The 20,755-nt window shown below is 50.3% G+C and overlaps 7 protein-coding genes across 7 annotated transcripts; 2 read left to right on the top strand and 5 right to left on the bottom strand.

Moving 5' to 3' along the window:
- Window positions 1-189: 189 nt before the first annotated feature.
- Window positions 190-1,351, bottom strand: BO87DRAFT_461758 (SDR family NAD(P)-dependent oxidoreductase). The gene is made up of 3 exons (XM_025629114.1): window positions 1,143-1,351; window positions 627-1,082; window positions 190-544 (listed from the first exon to the last, which is right to left on the bottom strand). Exons 1-3 carry the CDS (start codon window positions 1,198-1,200, stop codon window positions 249-251), a joined length of 810 nt encoding a protein of 269 aa, XP_025476638.1. The 5' UTR covers window positions 1,201-1,351; the 3' UTR covers window positions 190-248.
- On the top strand, window positions 1,286-4,872 carry BO87DRAFT_379316 (C2H2-type zinc finger protein). The gene is made up of 6 exons (XM_025624007.1): window positions 1,286-1,723; window positions 1,837-2,271; window positions 2,324-2,614; window positions 2,680-3,715; window positions 3,797-4,212; window positions 4,285-4,872. The coding sequence occupies exons 1-6, from the start codon at window positions 1,591-1,593 to the stop codon at window positions 4,509-4,511; spliced, it is 2,538 nt and encodes an 845-aa protein (XP_025476637.1). The 5' UTR covers window positions 1,286-1,590; the 3' UTR covers window positions 4,512-4,872.
- Window positions 4,873-5,007: 135 nt separating this feature from the next.
- Window positions 5,008-6,087, bottom strand: BO87DRAFT_379315 (uncharacterized protein). The gene has a single exon (XM_025624006.1). It carries the CDS (start codon window positions 5,962-5,964, stop codon window positions 5,209-5,211), a length of 756 nt encoding a protein of 251 aa, XP_025476636.1. The 5' UTR covers window positions 5,965-6,087; the 3' UTR covers window positions 5,008-5,208.
- Window positions 6,088-7,500: 1,413 nt separating this feature from the next.
- On the bottom strand, window positions 7,501-12,795 carry BO87DRAFT_141063 (putative ABC bile acid transporter). The gene is made up of 2 exons (XM_025618116.1): window positions 12,596-12,795; window positions 7,501-12,519 (listed from the first exon to the last, which is right to left on the bottom strand). Exons 1-2 carry the CDS (start codon window positions 12,658-12,660, stop codon window positions 7,593-7,595), a joined length of 4,992 nt encoding a protein of 1,663 aa, XP_025476635.1. The 5' UTR covers window positions 12,661-12,795; the 3' UTR covers window positions 7,501-7,592.
- Window positions 12,796-14,793: 1,998 nt separating this feature from the next.
- BO87DRAFT_141017 (putative ubiquitin conjugating enzyme (UbcC)) lies at window positions 14,794-16,170 on the top strand. The gene is made up of 3 exons (XM_025618115.1): window positions 14,794-15,120; window positions 15,244-15,370; window positions 15,512-16,170. Exons 1-3 carry the CDS (start codon window positions 15,055-15,057, stop codon window positions 16,015-16,017), a joined length of 699 nt encoding a protein of 232 aa, XP_025476634.1. The 5' UTR covers window positions 14,794-15,054; the 3' UTR covers window positions 16,018-16,170.
- Window positions 16,171-16,724: 554 nt separating this feature from the next.
- Window positions 16,725-18,596, bottom strand: BO87DRAFT_379312 (S8 family peptidase). The gene is made up of 3 exons (XM_025624005.1): window positions 18,172-18,596; window positions 17,165-18,100; window positions 16,725-17,108 (listed from the first exon to the last, which is right to left on the bottom strand). The coding sequence occupies exons 1-3, from the start codon at window positions 18,538-18,540 to the stop codon at window positions 16,920-16,922; spliced, it is 1,494 nt and encodes a 497-aa protein (XP_025476633.1). The 5' UTR covers window positions 18,541-18,596; the 3' UTR covers window positions 16,725-16,919.
- Window positions 18,597-19,717: 1,121 nt separating this feature from the next.
- Window positions 19,718-20,466, bottom strand: BO87DRAFT_399844 (uncharacterized protein; the record flags this gene model as incomplete). Its single annotated transcript, XM_025625475.1, has 4 exons — window positions 19,718-19,746; window positions 19,935-20,080; window positions 20,122-20,193; window positions 20,363-20,466. 4 exons carry the CDS (start codon window positions 20,464-20,466, stop codon window positions 19,718-19,720), a joined length of 351 nt encoding a protein of 116 aa, XP_025476632.1.
- Window positions 20,467-20,755: the final 289 nt, after the last annotated feature.

The following is a 20,755-nucleotide window of genomic DNA, read 5'->3' as shown; positions in this document are numbered from 1 at the left end:
GAATATTATAGAAGTTGGTCTAGGTGACGAACCTTCATTGCGACTGCTATACATTGCCGACTTGGCCGTTATGTCTTTCATATATAAACCCCTGATTACACACTTCCATATGTCTCATTACCTAGCAAGCAGTTGGGAAACCTTGCGATCTCCTCTCGCGCGCCGAATGCTAATGACACCGGATATGTTGTTCATTTCATTTCATTCTTTATTATTGTCATTATCATGAGTGAGGAAGCTCCTCCTATTCAGTTGATTACATATCCTCCGTCGACAACAAGCGCATGCCCTTGCACAAACGAGGCAAGAGTCGAACACAAGAAAAGTATGGAATCTGCCACCTCTTCTGGCTTCCCCATTCTCTTCATCGGGGCAATTTCAACTGCTGGCTGAAAGTGCTCGCGAATTTCCTCGCTGTACGTTGTCATCGGGGTCTCAATTACACCCGGACAAACACAATTTACACGGATGCCGTCCGCAGAATAGTCGATCGCATCGGAGCGGGTCATCGCAATGACAGCAGCCTTGGAGCTACAATACGCAGCTAGAAGCAAATCCGACGCAGTTAGCTCACACCAAAGAGCGTTGACTGAAGAATTGGGCAATGGGATAGAAATCGGACTTACGAGCACTAGGGCGTCCCACAATGCCCAGCTGACTTGCAACATTCACAATAGCCCCTCGCTGAGGAGCGCGATTCGGATCATGGCTCGGTAAGGGATCTTGTGCCACCATTTGTCTCAACTCTGCTCTAGAACAGAACCAAGCACCTCGATAATTGATGTTGTTGATATGGTCAAATACCGCCGTTGATGTCTCGGTTGTTCGCATGGCATCTCCTAGGATTCCGGCGCAATTGACCGCATAATCTAGCCGTCCAAAGACATCCACCGCCTCGCGGATGAATGACTCGACAAAGCTCTCATCGGATATGTCGCCCGCCTTGACTAGAAGACGTGTCTGAGGGTAGGAAGCGAGGATAGCCTCCCGGGTCTGATCTAAAGAGGCAGGATTGAGATCCGTGATTGCAATTCTTTCACATCCTGCCGAAGCAAACGCTTTTGCTGTGGCTGCACCGATGCCTGCGAAGCCGTTAATTTTTGCTTTTTCTTTCCCCGCGATAGACTTTTACGAAGGTATACCTGTACCACCGGCTCCTGTGACAACGGCAACTCCCGGAAAGGTCCAAGTTTGCGTCATATCCGCGGGCAACTATTATCGTGAACAAGAGGATCGAAATTTCACTTTGAGGACAGGACAGCTCAAGAGACTGAAGTCGAGACACTCATCGCGCATTGGTCTCAAGATGATGTTGTCAATATATACTACATCCTTTCTCAGCAAGCAACAGCTGACCGACCGGGTTGGAGAAAGAACAGCTTATCGGGCAAGTGGGGTCAACTCTCCCAAAGTGGCGTTGGGGGCAGCCGATTCGGCACCGTCGGTTGGAGTCACTCACTCATTTCCTTTTCTTTCCTCACCATCCTCCACAGCTAGTCTCCTCTCCCCTAGTACCTGGTGTCTCCAATTGGAGAGGTCGCGACATCTTATCTGTATACTCCGGTCATTCCTTCGCCTCCAAATGACTTGATGCTGTCCCAGTCTCCTTCACAACCTTCTCGGGGCTCTCGTCGCTCGAGTGCTGGAGCCAAAACTCGGGTCTGTGTCCATTGCGGGCGCAGTTTCAGAAGGACGGAACATTTGGAGCGACATGTCCGCACGCGTAAGTCGCATCGCATCATCTTTGAGCAAGTCCAGCTAGTCTAGTGGTGTCTGGATCCCTTGCATTGTTCAGAATAATTTCCCATGCTAAGTTAAGGCCCTGTGCACTTGTAGACACCAAAGAAAAGCCGTATATATGCTTCTGTGGCTCCGCATTCACCCGACGAGATCTGTTGAAGCGACACACAACCATTGCACATCAAAGTACCAGTGGTCTGGTTTCGCCGAACTCGCAACCGGATCACGAAGCTTTGGACCATGCCAATAGAGCCGGGACTTCAGAGCCTACCACTATTCCACCCAACTATAACAATGTTCAACCAACACCGCGTCCAGATGTTCCTATCCCCATGCCGCCGATTGCAGAACAGTGGGCAGGACAGCAACGTGGGCCATACATTGAGCAGGATCGTAATGCTGTTCTAAATACGGGGACTAGCAGCGCAGGTGAACTTGGTGCGCATGCCGGCGCAGTCGGCCACGATGCGGAGATTTTGGAAGCTGCGCAGCTTCTTCTTCCGGGCAATTACCGACATGCACCACCTCCAGGTAATGAGCTTCTCACCCCTCTGGGAAGCGCGCACGGCTAACATGCTACCAGCCCAACCGATCCCATACCTACATGAAGAGCTGAATCATTTCCAGGATTTCACGCATTTTCTGGACTCGATAGGTCTCCCGTCAGAGTGGGTGCCAGCATTTGGGGACATGGCTCAGATTCAAAACCCCGTTTCAACTGAACAACCCGAGTTTAGCAGAAGTTCTGGGGAACAACACGAATCCTCATCGCGTCCGCGCCAGTCTGAAAGGTCACGGGCCGACTCGCCTTTCCGGTCGTGGTTGCCGTCCGTACCTCCAGGCGACCAGAGCTTCGCATCTGTATCTGACTACGGTATGAGCATTTGAAGACCTAAAAAAAGAAATCATAGCCGGACCCTTGTACTAACTAGTATATAGAGCCTCCTCAAATTAGCAAGAGCCCAATATCGCTCAAAGTTACAGAAGAGCAGCGGCAGCGTCTGGCGGCCTCCTTGGACGAGTTCCGTTATCTCATACCAGATTTTGTCTTACCTTCGCGTCATACGTTGACAAGATACTTGACTTCCTTCTTTTCTGGCTTCCATACGCATCTTCCTTTTCTCCATGTATCGACATTCCGGGTCAACGACCGAGCTCCAGAGCTCATTCTAGCTCTCATGACAATAGGCGCTCAATACCGCTTCGAGCATCGTAATGCTGAGAGACTCTTTTATGCATCCAAGGCAATAGTATTATACCGACTGTCGAAGGAGTCAGGTTTACCCCCCTTTAATTCAATCCTTCAGATACCATTGAACAGTATCCGGGACTCATCTCAGCGCTCGGGCCAGGATCCGCTACTCTCGTCGCCAGAGTTTGCCGCAGGAATGAACGCTTGGAGGAGAATCGAGACTATTCGCACCCTATTAGCTTTGATGGGGTACTCTACATGGGAGAAGGCCGAGCTTGTTCAAGAAGCGTTTGGCCTACAGAATCTGCTCGTTCGGTGCTTGCGAGAACTTGGGCTCATGGAGAACATTACAGTTGCCCCGCGGCATTCTCCTTTGCAGTGGCATGAATGGGCCGAAGAGGAATCTATAAGACGCACTCGATTCATTTCCTTTTGCTTCGTTCACGTTCATAGCATCGCATACAACATTTACCCGGTGCTCCGCAGTAGCGAAGTGCATCTGCGTCTCCCGTGTTCCACGCCGGAATGGAAAGCCGCCACAGCCCACGACTGGGAGGCCGCTCAAAAGGAGGTGGACTCTCAGCAACTATTCTTTCAGGATGCTTTGGCACTATTGCTGCAACCTTCACGAAATCCAGTACTTCTAGATCCGATCCCTGCGCCTTTGGGTAATTATATTCTGCTTCATGGCCTACTTCAACGCATTCATCTTGTGAGCGAGCTATCTATTCCGAATGGGGATCAGTCATTCTCACTTCCGACCGAGGAGTTGAATAAGTTAGAGTGAGTTCTTCTGTCTAGCAAATCCGCATTTGGACTACCCTCCTGACCTTCACATGACTAACGGTTGACGCGTCTGATTAGGAGAGCACTGCGGTCCTGGACTTCAGTTTGGCAACAAGCCCCCGAATCTAGTCTTGACCCGCATAATGAGAATGGACCGATTCCGTTCACTTCCAGTTCGCTCTTGGGTTTGGCATATGTCCGCTTGTCTCTCAATCTTGGACCGCATCGTCAGTTGGAGACACGGGATCCATATCGTATAGCCACCGCGATACACAGATCGCCGCGACCAGGAAGGAGCTATAGGTTGACACCTGCCCTCATTTATTCTGCACACGCGCTGAGCATTCCCGTACGCCTGGGTATCGACCACGTGGCGCGCAGTCAAGCCTTCTTTTGGAGTGTTCGTCACTCACTTGCTAGTCTAGAGTGCGCTGTTCTTCTCAGCAAATGGCTTATGTCCCTGGCTGAAACTGGCAGCAGCCAAGCTTTGAGCGGTATGATTCCCTGTAAAAGAATATAGGCTCCAACAACGATCGAGGGCTTGCTAACATGAATATGGACTTTAGAGAACGAGAATCGGATCTTACATTGGACGCGTTGCATTGTACAAGAAGCTTACGAATCAATGGATCTTGAAGACGGGGAATCGTTCCCTAGCCAGGATCCCGGAAGTCTTGGATTGGCTGTCATCAAGCTTTGGGCTCGACTCTTTCGGAAGAATACCCAGTGGCCATTCATCAACGTACTTGGGGAGAGCCTAGAGCGGTATCTCGCATTTATTCAACCTGGTTAGACAAGAACACGTTCTCGGTTAGAACCCAACATTCTCTTCAATCACCATACAGTGGATTCACATCCTCTTACCTACATAAAAGCGGGTGCTTTTCCACGGGTGGGTTGCCGCAAAGCTCTGGTGTGAAGTTGCACCATGTGGTACCTCAGGTTCTGTCCTATACCTTCGCGACCAACGTGAAAGCGGAGGCATGATTCTAATTGGAGCGAGGTAGGTGCTGAGTATAGCACTTCCAATGCTAAGTAGGCTTATGTGTCTTGCTAATTCCACGTCATCAAGATCAGCGCTAGCATTTCTCTCTTCTCTCGCGGCACTGCTTTGCTTGAGAGACGGGGCTTCGAATCTCAACGCTTGCAGGTGTACCGACTATGCGAATTTACGAACTCATTAACGAACATAAACTCATGAGATTTAGTGCTACGATTAGACATGGTATAATAACAATTTATACAAGTGCAACATAGTGGCAATATACTATTCAGGCGATCATACATTACACGTCAAGTTCATAGATTGTCAAATTACATTAATCCAGAATTGGGCATTAAGGCATTATTAACAGATGCCATCTCCAAGTTATTACCTCTCCTCCTCAATGTTGTACCGAATATCTTTGTGCAGTGATTGTTCCGAGACACCACACAATCTTGGACTTCATTGATGGTGCCAAGCGCCACTATTGCATACAGCACCGAAACTAGAAGAACCTCCTCGCAAAGCTGGGCGAAGGAGTGGCGGATGCAGACAGCGAGGCCGAGCTTGAAGCAGCTGCGCTTGCGGAGACGTTCGCACCGAGTGTGGCAGTAAGAGGTCCGATGAACAGGGTCTGGCCGCAGGGAACTGGAGGAGAAGTGACGCAGCCTTGGAAGTATGAGCCAAGCTGGCCGGGACCAGTACCGTTGGAAAGAACGTATCCCGGGCTGTATGCAGGCACCAGCGAAGAGCTGTTCGTCGGGAAGAGAACGGTCTGGTTCTGGCTCGCGATATAGTAAGCGTGAGCAGTGTGCTCCGCAGCCAAACGAGCCCACAAGAACGAAGCCTCGGGGGCCTGGGTATAACCAGCCAGGGCAATGTACGCTCCAGCAACTGTTGACTCCAACTGGAGCGCGTTCTGCACGAAGGAGTCGGCGTCACTGGCACTTGGGAAGGTGAAGCTGCAATTCTGAGGGGTCCAGCCAGACAGCTTCGAGCCAAGTTGTTGCACAGCACGCACACCCAGACGGTTCTGTCTCTGAATACCCTGGAAGTTGGTGAAGTACTGCGAGTTGGAGCCATTCTGGGAGCTGCTCAAGAAGGTCTGATTGACCGGGACCGACGAATAGAAGCGGTCGAGGAAGTAAGAGAGCGCGTAGCCATAGTCAACGGCTTGAGATTCGTTTGACTGAAGAGAGCAGCTCTGAGCCGCAGCGGCTCCTGCCAGGAGCAGGCCGTTCAAGGCGGAGAAGATGCGCATCGTGCCGAGTAAATTGGCTTCGATTGGATGTTCTGAGTGATGTTTCTTTGTCTTATGGATCCGATATATTGCAGAGAGAGTATGTGCAGTATATCCAACACAAAAGGCGCGAACACTTTTCCTGGATGATAAAACCGCGAAACTTTCAGCCGGCAAGAACCAGCACGAGCTATTCTTATAGCCTCCGTCGACACTCCATGCTTACAAAAACTACTGAATGCAACGATATGATGAAATGCAAATCCAGCCCTGTCGAAACGCGCGGCCCTGTCAAAATCTCAACAGAAGCGGAGCCTCGACTTGCATCACTTGCATCATGACATGGCCGGCCAAAGCCTATTGACAAACCTTGTCTCACATACAACAAGGGAGAAAAGGAAAGAGAGAAAGAGTTTCGCCTCCAAACAATGCACCGCCTAGACTACCTCTCACTCAATAGGTCGGTTTCTTCCGGGGCACTGCGGAAATCCCATCCCATTAAACTTCGAACCCGGTGTTCGGTCGACCCATGGTCTTTTATGCGTCTAATCTTCAATTTATCTTGCTGTGGTGATATCATGGAAGTCTTGTGTCTTCCACTTAATAGCGAATGATATCATCCAGAAAAAAGAATATGAACGGAAAAGGGAAATTACAGGCATACATACATCAAGGACGGTCCCGGCCGGAGAAGAGCGGTACTCCAACTAACCTACCTCCTCAATTACTTACTTACTGGTACTGGCACCGGGGAGAGGTGGCTTGTAATACAAGTTAAGGATTCATTTCATCACACGATCAAGATAACATAAATGCCAAGATTATGAACTAATCTCTGGATGAGACAATTTATCAATTTATTTACTCCGTAGCCGTAAGTACTACTAGACTATCTAGCGATGGAATGAATTGATGATGATCATCCCCGTGTGTCTGGTGTCATCCACTCACTCCCGGATCGGATCTCGGCGGCAAAGAAAATAAACTTAATCCAAACTAGTCCTTTCCCGGTTAGGTCGCATGCATGCCAAGCACACCTTGTTTTGCTCGGAGCTCGGAATTCAAAGGGTCCAGTGACTGACTTACTTTTGTAATTGCAGGGTCCATGAATCAGTATCCATGATGCCCGGTTGTGCAAAGCAAGTGGCGATATTTTGTGCGTGCTTATCGGTGGATGAAGGGGTCTCTATGCTATTTTTCACAATTACACTTTTCGGGGAGGAGGGTTCCCCCTTCGTACAGCTTGATTTCTTCACTGTTGCCTAATTCTTTGTGTCCATGGATCACGTCGTGGCTGTGGTATGTATGTAGTCTCTTATGAGCATAGAGGGGTAGTGGATTGTATGAACGTAGTATATTCTCTATATAGTCACAGTCAAGCAAATTTTGGGACACGGAAACAAGGCAAAATAGGACTAGTAAAGCCTGCAATTTTTTTCTCCTCAGGCACAATAACGAATGTATAAGAAAAAATGGAAGAATATAAAATGTATAGCAATGGTAGAAATACCCCATGCGCCAGCTTTCACACAGTTAATAATAAACAGGATTGATAGATAAATATGTGTAACAAGGGCCTTTTCGATATGTGCGAACTTTTTATGAGGTCCCTAGTAATAGTAGAATGAATAAAGCAGGAAGGAGGCGATCTATGAGTCATTACCACTATTTTTATGATCCCAGGCTTTCTTGGCTCCTTCCAGAAGGCTATCCATGTTTCCACTGTTTTCGCACATGCTCCGGAAGAGGCCGTCGCCCTTGTTTATTAATGTCCAGGGGTGGTCGTACTCGATGACTCGGCCGTGGTCGAGGACCAAGACCTTGTCGTAGTCGATGATTGTCTGTAGACGGTGCGCAATGGTGATGATGGTGCTTTCCCGGAGTTCCCGGAGGGTTTCCTGGATCTTGGAGTCGGTGTTGTAGTCTATAGAGGCGGTGGCTTCGTCCATCATCAGGACCTTCGGGTTCTTGAGTAGCGCACGTGCAAGACACAAGAGTTGTCGCTGGCCTTGGGACAGGTTGGACCCGGATTCGGAGACAGCAGTGTCCAGGTTGAGGAATATGTTCTTGTTGTCCAGGATGCCGCTACTAGTGACCCCGGTGGGGGTTGCGGAGCTGGGCTCTGCAAGCGTACTAGTGGTCATTGGGGTCGCGGTGCCAGAGGTACCCGGGCCAATAAGGTGCACACGTTTCAGGGCAGTAAAGATCTGCTCGTCCGTGAAAAGGTCGAACGGGTCAAGGTTGCTGCGGATAGTTCCTGTGAACAGAGTAGGATCTTGAGGAACGATGGTGATCGACTCTCGCAAGTCACGGAGACCAATTGCGCTGGTGTCCACGCCGTCAATGACGATGCGGCCCTTTTCAGCTTCGAGACCACGGAAAAGCGCCAGAGCAAGCGAGCTCTTGCCAGCACCGGTGCGGCCGACGATACCGACCTTCTCTCCAGGTTGCACGCTGAACGAGACATTCCTGAGAACGGGGTCAAGGTCCGGTCGATACCGAGTTGTATATCCAACGAAGTCGACCGCGCCGCCGCTGGGCCAGTTGGCCGGCGGTCTAGAGTCAGGAATGACTGCATCTGCCTCTTGCTCGACTTCGAGGTACTCCCTGACACGTTCGACAGAGTTCATGTTCTGTTGAACCTCCGAGTACAACCGGACTAGCCAAAGAACGTTCTCGGTGAACGTGACTGCGTATGTCAGCGAAAGTCCAGCAGCACCGGCATCGATCTTTCCAATGTTGATCAGAACAAAAACAGCGGTGAAGAATGACACCAAGGCCCCTGTTACGTCGACCCGAAGTGCCAGCCAGCGATTGCTCGCCCACAGATAAATGTGAGGACGGTTGTAGGCGTTGATACGACGGTGGTTGTCAACGATGAATCTCGGTCCGTCGCCATAGGCACGGATGGTAACAATGCCGTTCAAGGTCTCGCCAAATTGCTGGTACAGAGGACTCCGCTGCACGGACTCAAGTCGTTTGAGATCGCGAGAAGCATTCAGGTAGACGGCACCGAGGGCGACATAAACCAAGGTGATGAAGATACCCGCGATCAGAAAACCGGGCGTGATGACTGAAATGAGAATGACAATCATCACGACGGATGCCAGACTATGGAGCATGCCTATAGCTACAGGTGCGACTTCCTGATCGACGGATTCCACATCCTTAGAAAAGCGATTCATCAGCTGGCCCAAGGGGGTCGAATCGAAGAACTTGAACTTTGCATGCATGACCGATCTCAGCAGGCGTTGGTGGATCTTGAAAGAAGCGTTCAGAGAACCCCAGAATAGGACACCCTCCCTTACTAGCGAAATAGCGACGAAAGCAACTCCCAGTAATGCGTAGACACCGAGATAATATGATACGTTGACATTGCCATTGCCATTGGCGTTCACACTCTGCGTACCAAACTGGGGTGCGCTGAAAGTGGATGTGCGAGGAACACCACCAACATTGAAAGACGGGATCTTGAAGGCTGCCATCGCCGCGTAGTCACCGGGATCCGCACCGACTTCCTCAGTCTGGTAAGAATTGGCCCATTGTCTGATCCAAATATTAGTCGATACAGACCCGAGTTGTTGCATGCAGAAAACAAGCACAGCCACGATCCAGTAGCGCCAGGATCCCATCGATTGAAGATACATCTTAACCGTAGACAACTTGATACTGCCGACAGCCTTGGACTCTACCAGCTTAGAGTCGGAACTCTCCTTGGCCTTTCCGTTAAGGGCATTGGTGGCATTACCGTTCGTAAGAGATTCGTCATCTTGCTCTGCATGGTCCGAAGGTCTGCGAGAAGGACGAGGAGTAGTAGTCCTGGAAGTTGGTCGGGATTTGAGTAGTTCATCACCCAACGCACCAGATGCCGCTACTTCGTCTGGAGGACCCTGGGCGATGATTTTACCGTTATCAAGAGCAATGACATGGGCTGCTTCGAACACGGTTAAAGCAACATTGTGTGTTACCAGAACACAAGTCCGGTTCATCATCAAGGGACCGGTCAAGGCCTGGCGGAAGATGTGCTTAGCGGTGTGCGAGTCAACTGCACTCAAACAATCATCCAGAAGCAAGTGACGAGCTCTGCTGTACACAGCGCGCGCAAGCGATATTCTCTGTTTCTGGCCTCCCGAAAGACTAATGCCCTTTTCTCCCACAAGGGTCTGGTCGCCTGCATCGAGAATTGACAGGTCCCGCTCCAAGGCACAGGCCTTGATGACAGCATTATACCGACGTTGATCAAAGGGGGAGGCAAACACAATGTTATCCTTGACAGTAGCATTCACGAGCCACGCTTCCTGTGCGCAGTAGGCAACGCTTTCGATGAGACCTGTCTGAGGATCAAGTGGGAGTTCCGAGCGGTTAGCCGTGCCTCCAGGCAAGTGAACCTTTCCTTGCAGAAGCTTCATTTCGCCAAGAAGCGCCATAAGCAGCGACGTCTTTCCAGAGCCAGTCGGGCCAGTAATCAGATTGAGTTTGCCAATCTGGAAGTCCACGTCCATATTGATCAGACGGAAACCATCGGCAACCTCGTCTGACGGATCATCCTTGTACTGACCCTGGGCAGATCCCCAGGTAAGGGTAGCATTTTCCAGTGCGATCTTGGGCGGTTGTCCATCAGACTCCTCCTCCTCGAGTTGACGGTACTTCTGAGTCTCTTCTTCATTCAAATAAGTGTCAACACGATCAAGGGAGACTTTGGACTCTTGAACGTGAGCCACCATATCGGCCAACTGGTCGAGAGGAACGCGGAGCAAAGAGAACATCGACAGGGCCGGGAATGCGATCGACGGGGTCAACTTCTTTCCCTCCACCACTGTATACAAGAAGAATGAGGCGAACGTGATAAGGATGGGCGTGCCATACCAGACGGTTGCCGCCGTAGACCAGATGATGTACCGAAAACGCAAAGCCTTCAACTCCGCCTTTCGCTTCTCGTTGACGATGTCCTCAAAACGCTGCTCCCAGGCGAAATATTTGATGATTCGAATATTTTGGAGGATCTCATTAGTGCTATGAATCCGAGCATCGGTCCCCTTCAGGATCCGATTCTGAACCTTCGTAAACTGTTTGGCGATCGTAAGGTTGATAGGCAACATAAAGACCATGATGACTATTCCAGCAAACGAGCTGAATCCCAGGAGGCGGTACAGAAGTGTTACAGCAATGATGATCTGCACCGGCACACTGGCCCACAAAAAGTGCAGGTAGGCGCCGACTTCGCTAACTTTGAAAGAGTCAATCGCCATCAAATTGATGATAGTACCAATGTTAGCCATGTGTTCTTTGTCCTCCTGGTCATCTTCCGACTTCTTCGCCTTTGCGTTATTTGTCTCGGGGTCGGTTGTTGCCTTCTTGTTCTTCCGACCGAACGAGAAGAAACCGCCTTTCTTTTGATCCTTCGCAGGCTCTTCTGGCTGCTTCTTTGCGGATTCTACAGACGACCCTGCTTTCCGCCGGAGGGCCTTCGCGTAAATTTCGCCAATGATGATAGCCCGAAGTTTGACACCCAGCTTGCGTCCGATCCAGAGAGCCTGACCATCAGCGATACCTTGGATAGCCCCAGAGCAGAACAGTAAGATAGCATAGAGCCACGCAGCGTTTGCAGTCGACGACCTTGGATCCTCCACATACTGCAGGAGTACGCGGAGAAGGATTGTAGGCAGGTAGGTGAATAGGTTCGAAAAGATCGTCCAGGCACCTTGGAGAAGGAGGGTACCGTAGAAGTACCGACATAATTTCCACACCAGTGAGCCCTGGTAATTCCTGCGGCGGAAGTCTTCCAACACTGTGGCTGCTTTCTGAGACGCTGTCAGATCCCAGACATCGTCGAGCTCCAACGGCTGTCTGTAGCCCTTGAGAATGAGAGGATCCAGCCAAGCAAAAGTAGCCAGCGAGAACAAGCTGGCTGTGGGATGCCTCGCAGGCTCCAGACCCTCATCATGCGATACCAAAACCACTTTGTTTCCTCTACGGGTAGTGACCGCGATGAGCAAAAGCAAAGTGGACAAGGCAAACTCAATGGAGCTGAAGATCACAGCGCGATTCGACAAGGGGTGGATAACGGCGGAGCGAAACACGAAGACGGTGAATATCCATTGCAGTCCGTACAACGATGCCGTATGGTTCCATATCCTGGGAGATGAATGGAGGTCGAATGTCGAAAGTAACAATCGAACCAATGCCAGGAACAATATGTAACCCCAGGAAACAAGCTTGGCGATGGCGGGAAGAGTACCCTGGCGACCCCAAACGCCCGTGGAAAGGACAGCCACGAAGACGGCCACTTCTCCTACGAGCGCAAGGATCTCCAGCGTTAAAGTTGCGATTTCTCCACGAGGACGATCAACTTCGAATGTCGGTAACTCGGACTGTGCCGCTTTGCTGAGCATTAGGTCGCTTTCCTCCCCTTCATCATCCAAGGTTGCAACTTGCGAGTCGCCTTCAACCGCATTGTGATCTAGTAACTTGTAGGAGGCGCTTTTTCGAGAAACGGTGCATTGGTATGCGACGCGAAAAATGACGAATAGTAAAGAGAGCCCGCAGGCTGTAAGAGGAAATATTACTTGAAGATAGCTATAATTGACAGTCAGACGTTAGCTTGCGACTCCGGAGGTGAGAATAATGGTAGAAGCGACATTGGTTGACGTACTTGCGTTGGAAGCAACGGGAGACATCATCGATAGCCCAGATGGGCCCGTGGCATTCGACCGCCATGGCTGGCGGGCGGATAAGAAGAAGTTGTGAGCACCAAAGCTTAGGAACAGCATGCGCTCCTAACTCGGGACCAGTCGACAGACTGGTGGGATAAATGGGTAAAATCCAATCGAGTTATAAAAGATTTTTCAGCCTAGATACTCTGGTATTTGCTTCCCGGACTATAGATGCAGGGCAAGCCTAGCATCGCCAAGGTGATAGGCGGAGAGGAGGAAAAGAAAATGGCAGACGAACCAAAGGCCCGACGGGGGACTGAGGGACACTACCAAGAATGCCGGGAAGAAAAAGTTGGCAAACACCACATGCAGTCAAAACCAGCACGAGGGTCGGAAACAAAGAAGGAGAAACAAAGAAAAAAAGTAAAAGGAGAGAAAATGAAGGAGGGGAGATAGAAGAAGTAAAAGAGGAAGAAGGAAGCAGCAGCAGCAGCAAAGCGATGACGAGTGGGAACTCACGCCGGTTTGGCAACCTAACAAAAAGTAAGCTAAGGCGGGAACTCACTTTGGTTTAGTTCGGGTGGACTCCTCGTCGCCTTCTGTCCTAGTTCTCGCATCCACCGCCCGCAGCCAGAAGGATTCCAGACCTTCCCCCGGCGGAGCTCAACGGGTTACTACGCTGGAGTCAATTCTTATTATTCCTCTCGATCCATTGGTCTTCTGTGCCGGTTAGCGAGAAGTTTGAAGATGACTCGTGCTTATCGTCCCTGATTACCCTGAGTCACCTCCCCATTCCATTACTGATACTAAAGGTCTACTTCGGAGCCTAGTGTATCTCGGAGACACTCTCCCTGCACTAACAAACAGTCCGGTTCAATTCTCACGCTTGGCTCATCAACCCTCCCCTCATGACCCTCGATCTGCTACCTACACGGTCGACAGGCATCCTTCGATCTTCTACCCGTCACCATTATACTGAGGAATCGATCTAACCACGAGATGCGTGGAGTTGGCGTCTTTATCGTGAAGGAGTGTCACAGAACAGGGCCCTTCTTCCCTTGGTGGGAGATCCGTCCCACCCCAAGCCCACGTTGCGGAGACAGGGTCGGGGTTGCATTCTAATGACTGGACAATCACTGCGTATGTAGTATATGCTTCTAAGGATGGAAGGGTGACTTGACGTGCCAAAGTATCTCTTCGCAACAATCCCAGAACCCAATCAGGCTTGTATGCCAACCTGCAGAAAATGGCTTATCCGCATGACCAACGCCATCCAGGCCTTCCACCTCGCGTTCGAGTCCCTGTCAGTGACTCAATGAAGGAGAGAGGGGTCCAAGAAACATCCAGATGTACGCCCTAGGGCGTCTGAGAGAGTCCGTGCATCCTGCATGCCCCTTGCCCGTCACACCGACTCAACTTCAAGCAAGTCAACCCTTTGTTGCCATCTAACGGACTAATTCGTCATCCTCCTGCCTATGAGCTTTGAAGATTCCGATGAGTCAGATGTCAAACTGTCGGAGAAGAAGCGGTCGCAGTCTTTGATCACTTGACGGTCTTGCTTTTCATTAGTCCGACGCTGGAGCCTGTGAGACAATGAGCCAATTTAGTCGCCCAATGCGCGATAACGCCCGCTAAAGTGTGTCTGGCTGGCCGGCCTATTTCAGATGCGGGTATCCCGAGATAAGGACGCAAGGCAGCTAAACCGCGTAGAGTTTGAATTGGTCAGCAAAGGAAAAAAAGTCGCAGTGTGTCTCAACAACGGCCGAAACAATCCTTCTGTTGCAGAAGTGGTTGGTGCTTGCGATAGGATCTCCCTTGTCTTATCGGATTAAACTTCGTTGCTCTAATATCGTAAGTTATTATAACGGTTGGAGCCGACAAACAGCACTCCATGCTGAATGGGGCAAGAGTTTCAACGGCATGAACTATTCTCATTCTATTGAAAGGGGATTCCCCACTTTGCTGGGTTCTTTCCCCCCACTGTCGGCTACGCGGGACAAGAAAAGAATAATGAACAATCCTGTGGAAGAACAATGGCCCTCTGGCTTCTTTCGCCCTGGTCCTTGTTTATCTTAAGATTTCCCCAGACAACTACCATAGATCGACAAGTACAATGACAAGTATTGATTAATTAACCCAAGGAAGATTCAGATTCTGCTGCAAAATGCTTTCTTTCGGAACGCCACCCCGGGCCCTTCCGCTGCGCGTGGATGCCATGGATTGCCACAGCGGGACTAGTGTGTGATCATCAACCACTTTTAAACCCGTTGATCTCGTCCTGATCCAGCGCCTATCCAGCCCTGATCACTTCGACTTCAAGAGGGGTACAAGAGGAAAGGAAAACTGATACCAGTTATCTCGCCTGCCGAGTCAATTATCGTCCCTTTGGGCCTCCAGTCTAGCCACCATCACTGCTCAACGAGGGCACGCGATCGTTCGCCCCTGTTAGATCATCACCATGGCCGAACGCATTTTGATGAACGAATATAAGACACTATCGCAAGAGCCCTGGGTAAATATCGATGTATGTATATATTCTCAAATACCACTCTACTTTTGGTCATACGTCGAAGTTCCATCGCATCATGTGTCCCATCGCAGACCACACTCAAGTCACACCACGAATGCTGACCGATATCCCTTCCAGGTTGACGAGCAGAATCTCCTACACTGGACGATCGGGTTAATCGTTCTAAACCCGGATTCTTTATACTATGGCGGCTACTTCAAAGCGATCATGAAATTCCCGAGTAACTACCCTTACTCCCCACCAGGTGAGTTCACGAACGTCCCTCCCGATACAACACGTCCGCCCCCTCCATCACACCACCCCACCCCTTTTTTCCCACCCTGGAAATGTGGCAACAATGCAGAAAGGCAGAACAGCATAACTGACATATAATCTCAATCTCCAGAATTTCGTTTTGTCCGCCCCCTCTACCACCCGAACATCTACAAAGACGGCAAGCTCTGCATATCCATTCTCCACGCCCCAGGCGAGGATGAAATGTCCGGCGAATTAGCCTCAGAGCGATGGTCACCAGCCCAACGAGTCGAATCCGTGCTCATCTCCATCCTCTCCCTCCTCGACGACGCCGAGATCTCCTCCCCCGCCAACGTCGACGCCTCCGTCATGCTACGCAAGAGCCCCGACGAATACAAATCGATCGTGAAAAAACACGTGGAGGAGTCGAAGAACGACATTCCCGAGGGATTTGTCATGCCCACCCACGAATCCACCATATCAGTCTCTAAACCCGTGGAGAAGGACGACTCCGACTTCTGGGCTGAGAGCGATGTGGACGACGACGTCTTCGGCGGTAGCGACTCCGACGAGGACCTTGATGTTTATGACGACGACGAAGATCAGGATTCCGGCAGTGACGAGGAGGAAGAAGAAGACGAACACAAGGCTACTTGATTTATTCAACCTATCAAGTATAAAACCAAAGCTGTCGCCACCTCTCTCTTACTACCTATATATTTGGCGCTTGGAGTTACTACTACTTACTACTTACATAGTTTCCCCCCTTTTTTTTATATTTCATCGTGGCATAGCGCAGGCGCGGCATTAAGAGGTGGTATACAGCCCAAACAATCAATTTGAGATCATCCCTCTATTTATCTATATTAGCATGCGTTGGAGGTTCTTTGTATGCTTTCACTACTATCATCACATATCTGTCTATTTTACATAAGAAGTCGTTATAGATCTCTTTATTATTCTTTAGCTCCCTGAAAAAATGTATGTACTGCTGTAGCTATTCATAGGAGTACTTCGGCATAGCTCGTTACGGTATGACCCCGTAGCGTGATAAATGATGTCATTAGTTGCTTGTCATGGAATTGATTGCATCTCCAATAAGAGATACAAGAGATAAGAGTAGATGGATATGGGTTGGAGATCAGCGTTTCCTAGGGATTAGCTCCTTTGTAGATGACTATATCCACATACCGCAAGTAATTTCATACATTACGATATGCCGTAATAGGGGTCAGACTGATGTCTACTCCCTCACCTTTCTCTTCTACTAAGCCTTTTTCAGATCTCTTAGATAACCCAGTGAGATTGTCAGTCTGTTATAGAGCCAGAACATTCTAAGTGAGGTAACAAAACCTTCTTTGCGGACATGTATACTACCATAAAAATGAACCAAACAGATAAGCAGGGGCGGAGTGATACAGCCGATACAGTCAATGCATCGGCGTCTTCGAGACCAGACACAATAAAAAGAGACCAGCGCCAAAATGTCCGATCAACCATCCCATACCTCAAAAAAACCAAAGTCTTCCGATCTACGTCTGGAAAGCACGAGTTCTGATCTATGCGACAACGGCATCCTGAATCTCGCTGTAGATGGCACCAAGCTCCTCGGTGAGCAGCTCTTCGGCCTTGTGAACCAGACCCTCAATGCGGTCCTCGATGCGGTTCTTGGCAGAAGAGACCTTGTAGCCACCGCTGCCAACAATGTCGGTGTAGTTCTCGGAACCACCACCGTTCCAGGCAAGGAGCTGAAATTCCAAGTTAGCTTGTTTCTCTCATAATTATCAACAGCGGCAGGACTTACGTTGGGGGTGTTGGAGGGAATGTCAGTAAGAGCACCCTCGGTGGCAATAGCGATGATGTCCTTCTTCAGCTTAGCAGGAGTAAGCTCCTCGACAGCGAAGGCAGAGTCCGAGGAGGGCTGGAGGGAGACAAAGTAGGCAAGCAGGCCAGCAATGTGAGGAGAGGCCATGGAAGTGCCAGAGATGATGTTGGTGGCGTAGTTGCTGCCAATCCAGGTGGACAGGATGTTGAGACCAGGAGCGAAGATGTCAGTGCACTCTCCGTAGTTGGAGAAGTACGCACGCTCATCAGAAAGAGTCGAGGCACCGACGGTGATGGCCTTCTCAGCAGCAGCAGGGGAGTAGTTGCAAGCATCAGCGTTGTCATTACCCGCAGCAACGGCGAAGTGAAGACCAGCCTCAACACCAGCGTTAACAGCATCCTCGAGGGTCTTGGACTTGCCACCACCGAGACTCATGTTGGCAACGCTGCCCTTGAATCCCTTGACCTTGCCGTTCTTGGCATCCTTGGCCTTCTTAATGTGAGCCTGGACGGCATACTCAACACCAGAAACGACATCGGACATGGTACCAGAGCCGCTCGACCGGAGGACCTTGACGGCATAGAGGTTGGCCTTCTTGGCAACACCATACTTCTTACCAGCCATGGTTCCGGAGCAGTGAGTTCCGTGACCATTGCCATCGAGATCCTCGTCATTGGTAGGGATTGTCTTGCCCCAAGTGGCACGGCCCTCAAAGTCAACGTGGTCAACGTTGATACCAGTGTCAATGGTGTAGGCGTCAACACCCTCACCACCCTCGGAGGCATAGAGGTACTTGTTGAAGTTGCCGAAGGTCAGGCTATCACGGTGAGAGATACGAGCCAGACCCCAGGGGGCGTTCTTTTCGGTGGCCCCTTCCATAGTGTGAACTTCAGAGTCCCGCTCGATGTAGTCGACCTACATTGACCGAGGTTAGCAGCTTATCTTCTTAAGAGATAACGAAGTATGCTTAGATAGGGGTAACTCACATCGGGGTGTCTGCGGACTTGCTCGATGACATCTTCGTGGAAGTGACCAGAGTAACCGATCAGAGAACCAGCAATGTCAAAGGTGTTCTTGAGACCCAGGTAGGCTTCGTCACCTAGGCCGAAGAGCGACCGCTTCTTCAGCTCAGTCCGCTCGCTCTGAGAGTCATGGATGTCCTGCACCCAGCTGTGGTGAGCCGAAGCCAGCTCGGAAGTGACGTGCTTCTTGAAAACGACGATGTAGGAGTCGGGAACCTCCCTCGCGTTGGTGGCAGACAAGATGGGGGCAGCTTCATTATGGATGGAGTCAACGAAGACGGGCGACGCAGCCGTCAGCAACGGGAGGAGGGAAAGGCCGAGGATGCCCTTCATGATGGATAGCTTTAGAATGAAACCCACAGCAGCCCGGTGAAAAAAGGAGGGTGAGTAGGGAGTGTACAAGAGATTGAAAGGGAGTGAGAGATGAGAAAGATGGAAATAGGCAAGATAAAGATGGAGGAGAGAGGGAGAGGGAGAGAAGAAGGGGAGGTTGGAGATGAAGAGGAGAGGAGGACAGATGGATGGCGGACGGTATTCAGCAAGAGGCAAGGGCAGCAGGTGATGATGCAACCGGCATACGGTAATTTACGCCATACGCCCGGATGACACAGCAGAATCACTGGTTGTCGATCGTCCCCGATTAGCGCGGTCGGAGAAACTGGGACCTGGGGTAGACTCGACAGTCCACCGACAAGGAAAGCTGTGTGAATGGATCCATGTTGGCGCCATGTACCCATATTCGGGTCTCTCTCTCTCTTCCCCCCTTGGCAGTTTGCCCCCCCCCCCCCCAACTTCCCCTCCCTGTTGGACTGACAGATTGTAGCGTGTTCCCGGAAGTTGAGTACCTGAGACCCGAGAACCATTTGCTACCACTACTTCACAGTATGCGGGCAATACTACCTACGAAAAACGAATACAGTTTTCTATGTCACTACGTAAGCAGGACACTACAAGGTACCCGCAGACGATAAGGGACCGGATCCTGCTCCAAAATAATGAGGCGACTAGGGCGCAGCCTGCATTTCCTGCGGTATGGCAGTTGTAAAATGTTCCTTATAAAGCAAGATCGTGGCGGTGACTCAATGTACCTAGCAAACTAACTGACTAGTTCGTTAGTCAAAGGAGTAGGGCGTTTCCCAATGGAGGGAGTGCGTAGCTATAGGTCCCTAAGCATCTCTCTTCATGTAACTAGCCATGCTACTTACCGCATGTCATGGCAACCCGGTCTTTGAAGACGGGAGAAGAGCTTCCCGCATCCTCCGCAACTAGCATGGGATAGCTCTTTTTTTTTTTTTGCGAATCAAATGACCCTGCATACATGTATAGGAGCTCCCCTTTCGATGTCTGACTGACTGTACTGCAGGTACCTGGTATGTTAAACCTGCCACTGAGCAGCAGCGTGGTCGGTCCCCAGGCAACGCCGAGTCGCGTGCTCAAGCCAACCATGGGTTTGCTCGGCTGACTCCTCCTGAACCAGGAAAGATCGGTTGCGTAGGTGGTTAGGTAAGGCCTAGGGACGGTAACTGATACCAGATATTACTGCCCGCCCAAATACATTACGGCTCCTTTCAAGGTCAGAGCTCCGTTAGATAAGGCGCCCTCTTATCAAGGCAGCCATCGGGCCAATCATGCTCCTTCATCCGATGATCGTCTTTGTCGCCTGGCGCTTACCGAGGTTGGCTTAGAAGCACTCCATGGGAGTGATGGAGAAGACCCGGTTAAACTACCTAATTTTATGGAACTTCTACACGCCACTTTGTCTGTAGATGTGAAGAAATGTCTGGGTTTAACGCCGATCATCAACTCTATATCAACAGGCGGTGTCAGGCTTACGACGTTCAGTGGCTTGCTCACTTCGGTCTGACTTCTTTTCCTTGTAGTGGATGTTGGATATAGACGTGACTTGGAAGACACATCGCCCAGCTTGGTAGGTAAGTAGACCTTGGACCTGCGATATCGGCCTCTCCGGTGGAAGTCTTGGGCTTACTGTGGGTTTGTAGTCTTTGTCATACATGTGAAGGTTCAAGTGGCATTGCTTCAGGTCTCATTTCGAGAACAACAGCATTCTTCGGTCCTGGAAAAAGTCAATAACCATGGAAAATCTCGGACCATTCTTGTTCATATGAAGAGTCGGCATTTGCGCCACAAGAAACACCGCGCGGCATTTGAATCCACGGCTTGAATTTTCACGCCGAGGAAGAAGGGCAGCAAATGGATGTATCCGACTGCAAGAGCGATCTCGGTGTACTCCGTAGGCATTGTGTTGATCCCAAGGTTATCAGAGTGGCGTTGGCTCATGCATCTGGCGAGCTCGCAGTTCAGCGGTCAGGTTGGATGTGATTGAATATCCTTTGACCGTTCTCGATATGAGACAAAGAGTGGTCAAGTTCTTTCGTGTAGGCTCTTCCAACCGCACAATATCGTCAGGAAGCTTTCAAGCCGCCTTGTTTTTTCCGTTGTTCTTAATGTGATTGTTGCTTTTGTTGCTTGTGTGCGTCATATTGCCACAAGAACAACCATAGTTTCAGACTTGAAGCAGATTGGCTGA

This window comes from Aspergillus neoniger (genome assembly GCF_003184625.1).
Source record: "Aspergillus neoniger CBS 115656 unplaced genomic scaffold BO87scaffold_31, whole genome shotgun sequence".
Taxonomy (NCBI): domain Eukaryota; kingdom Fungi; phylum Ascomycota; class Eurotiomycetes; order Eurotiales; family Aspergillaceae; genus Aspergillus; species Aspergillus neoniger.
This window is presented reverse-complemented; position numbering and strand designations above follow the sequence as displayed.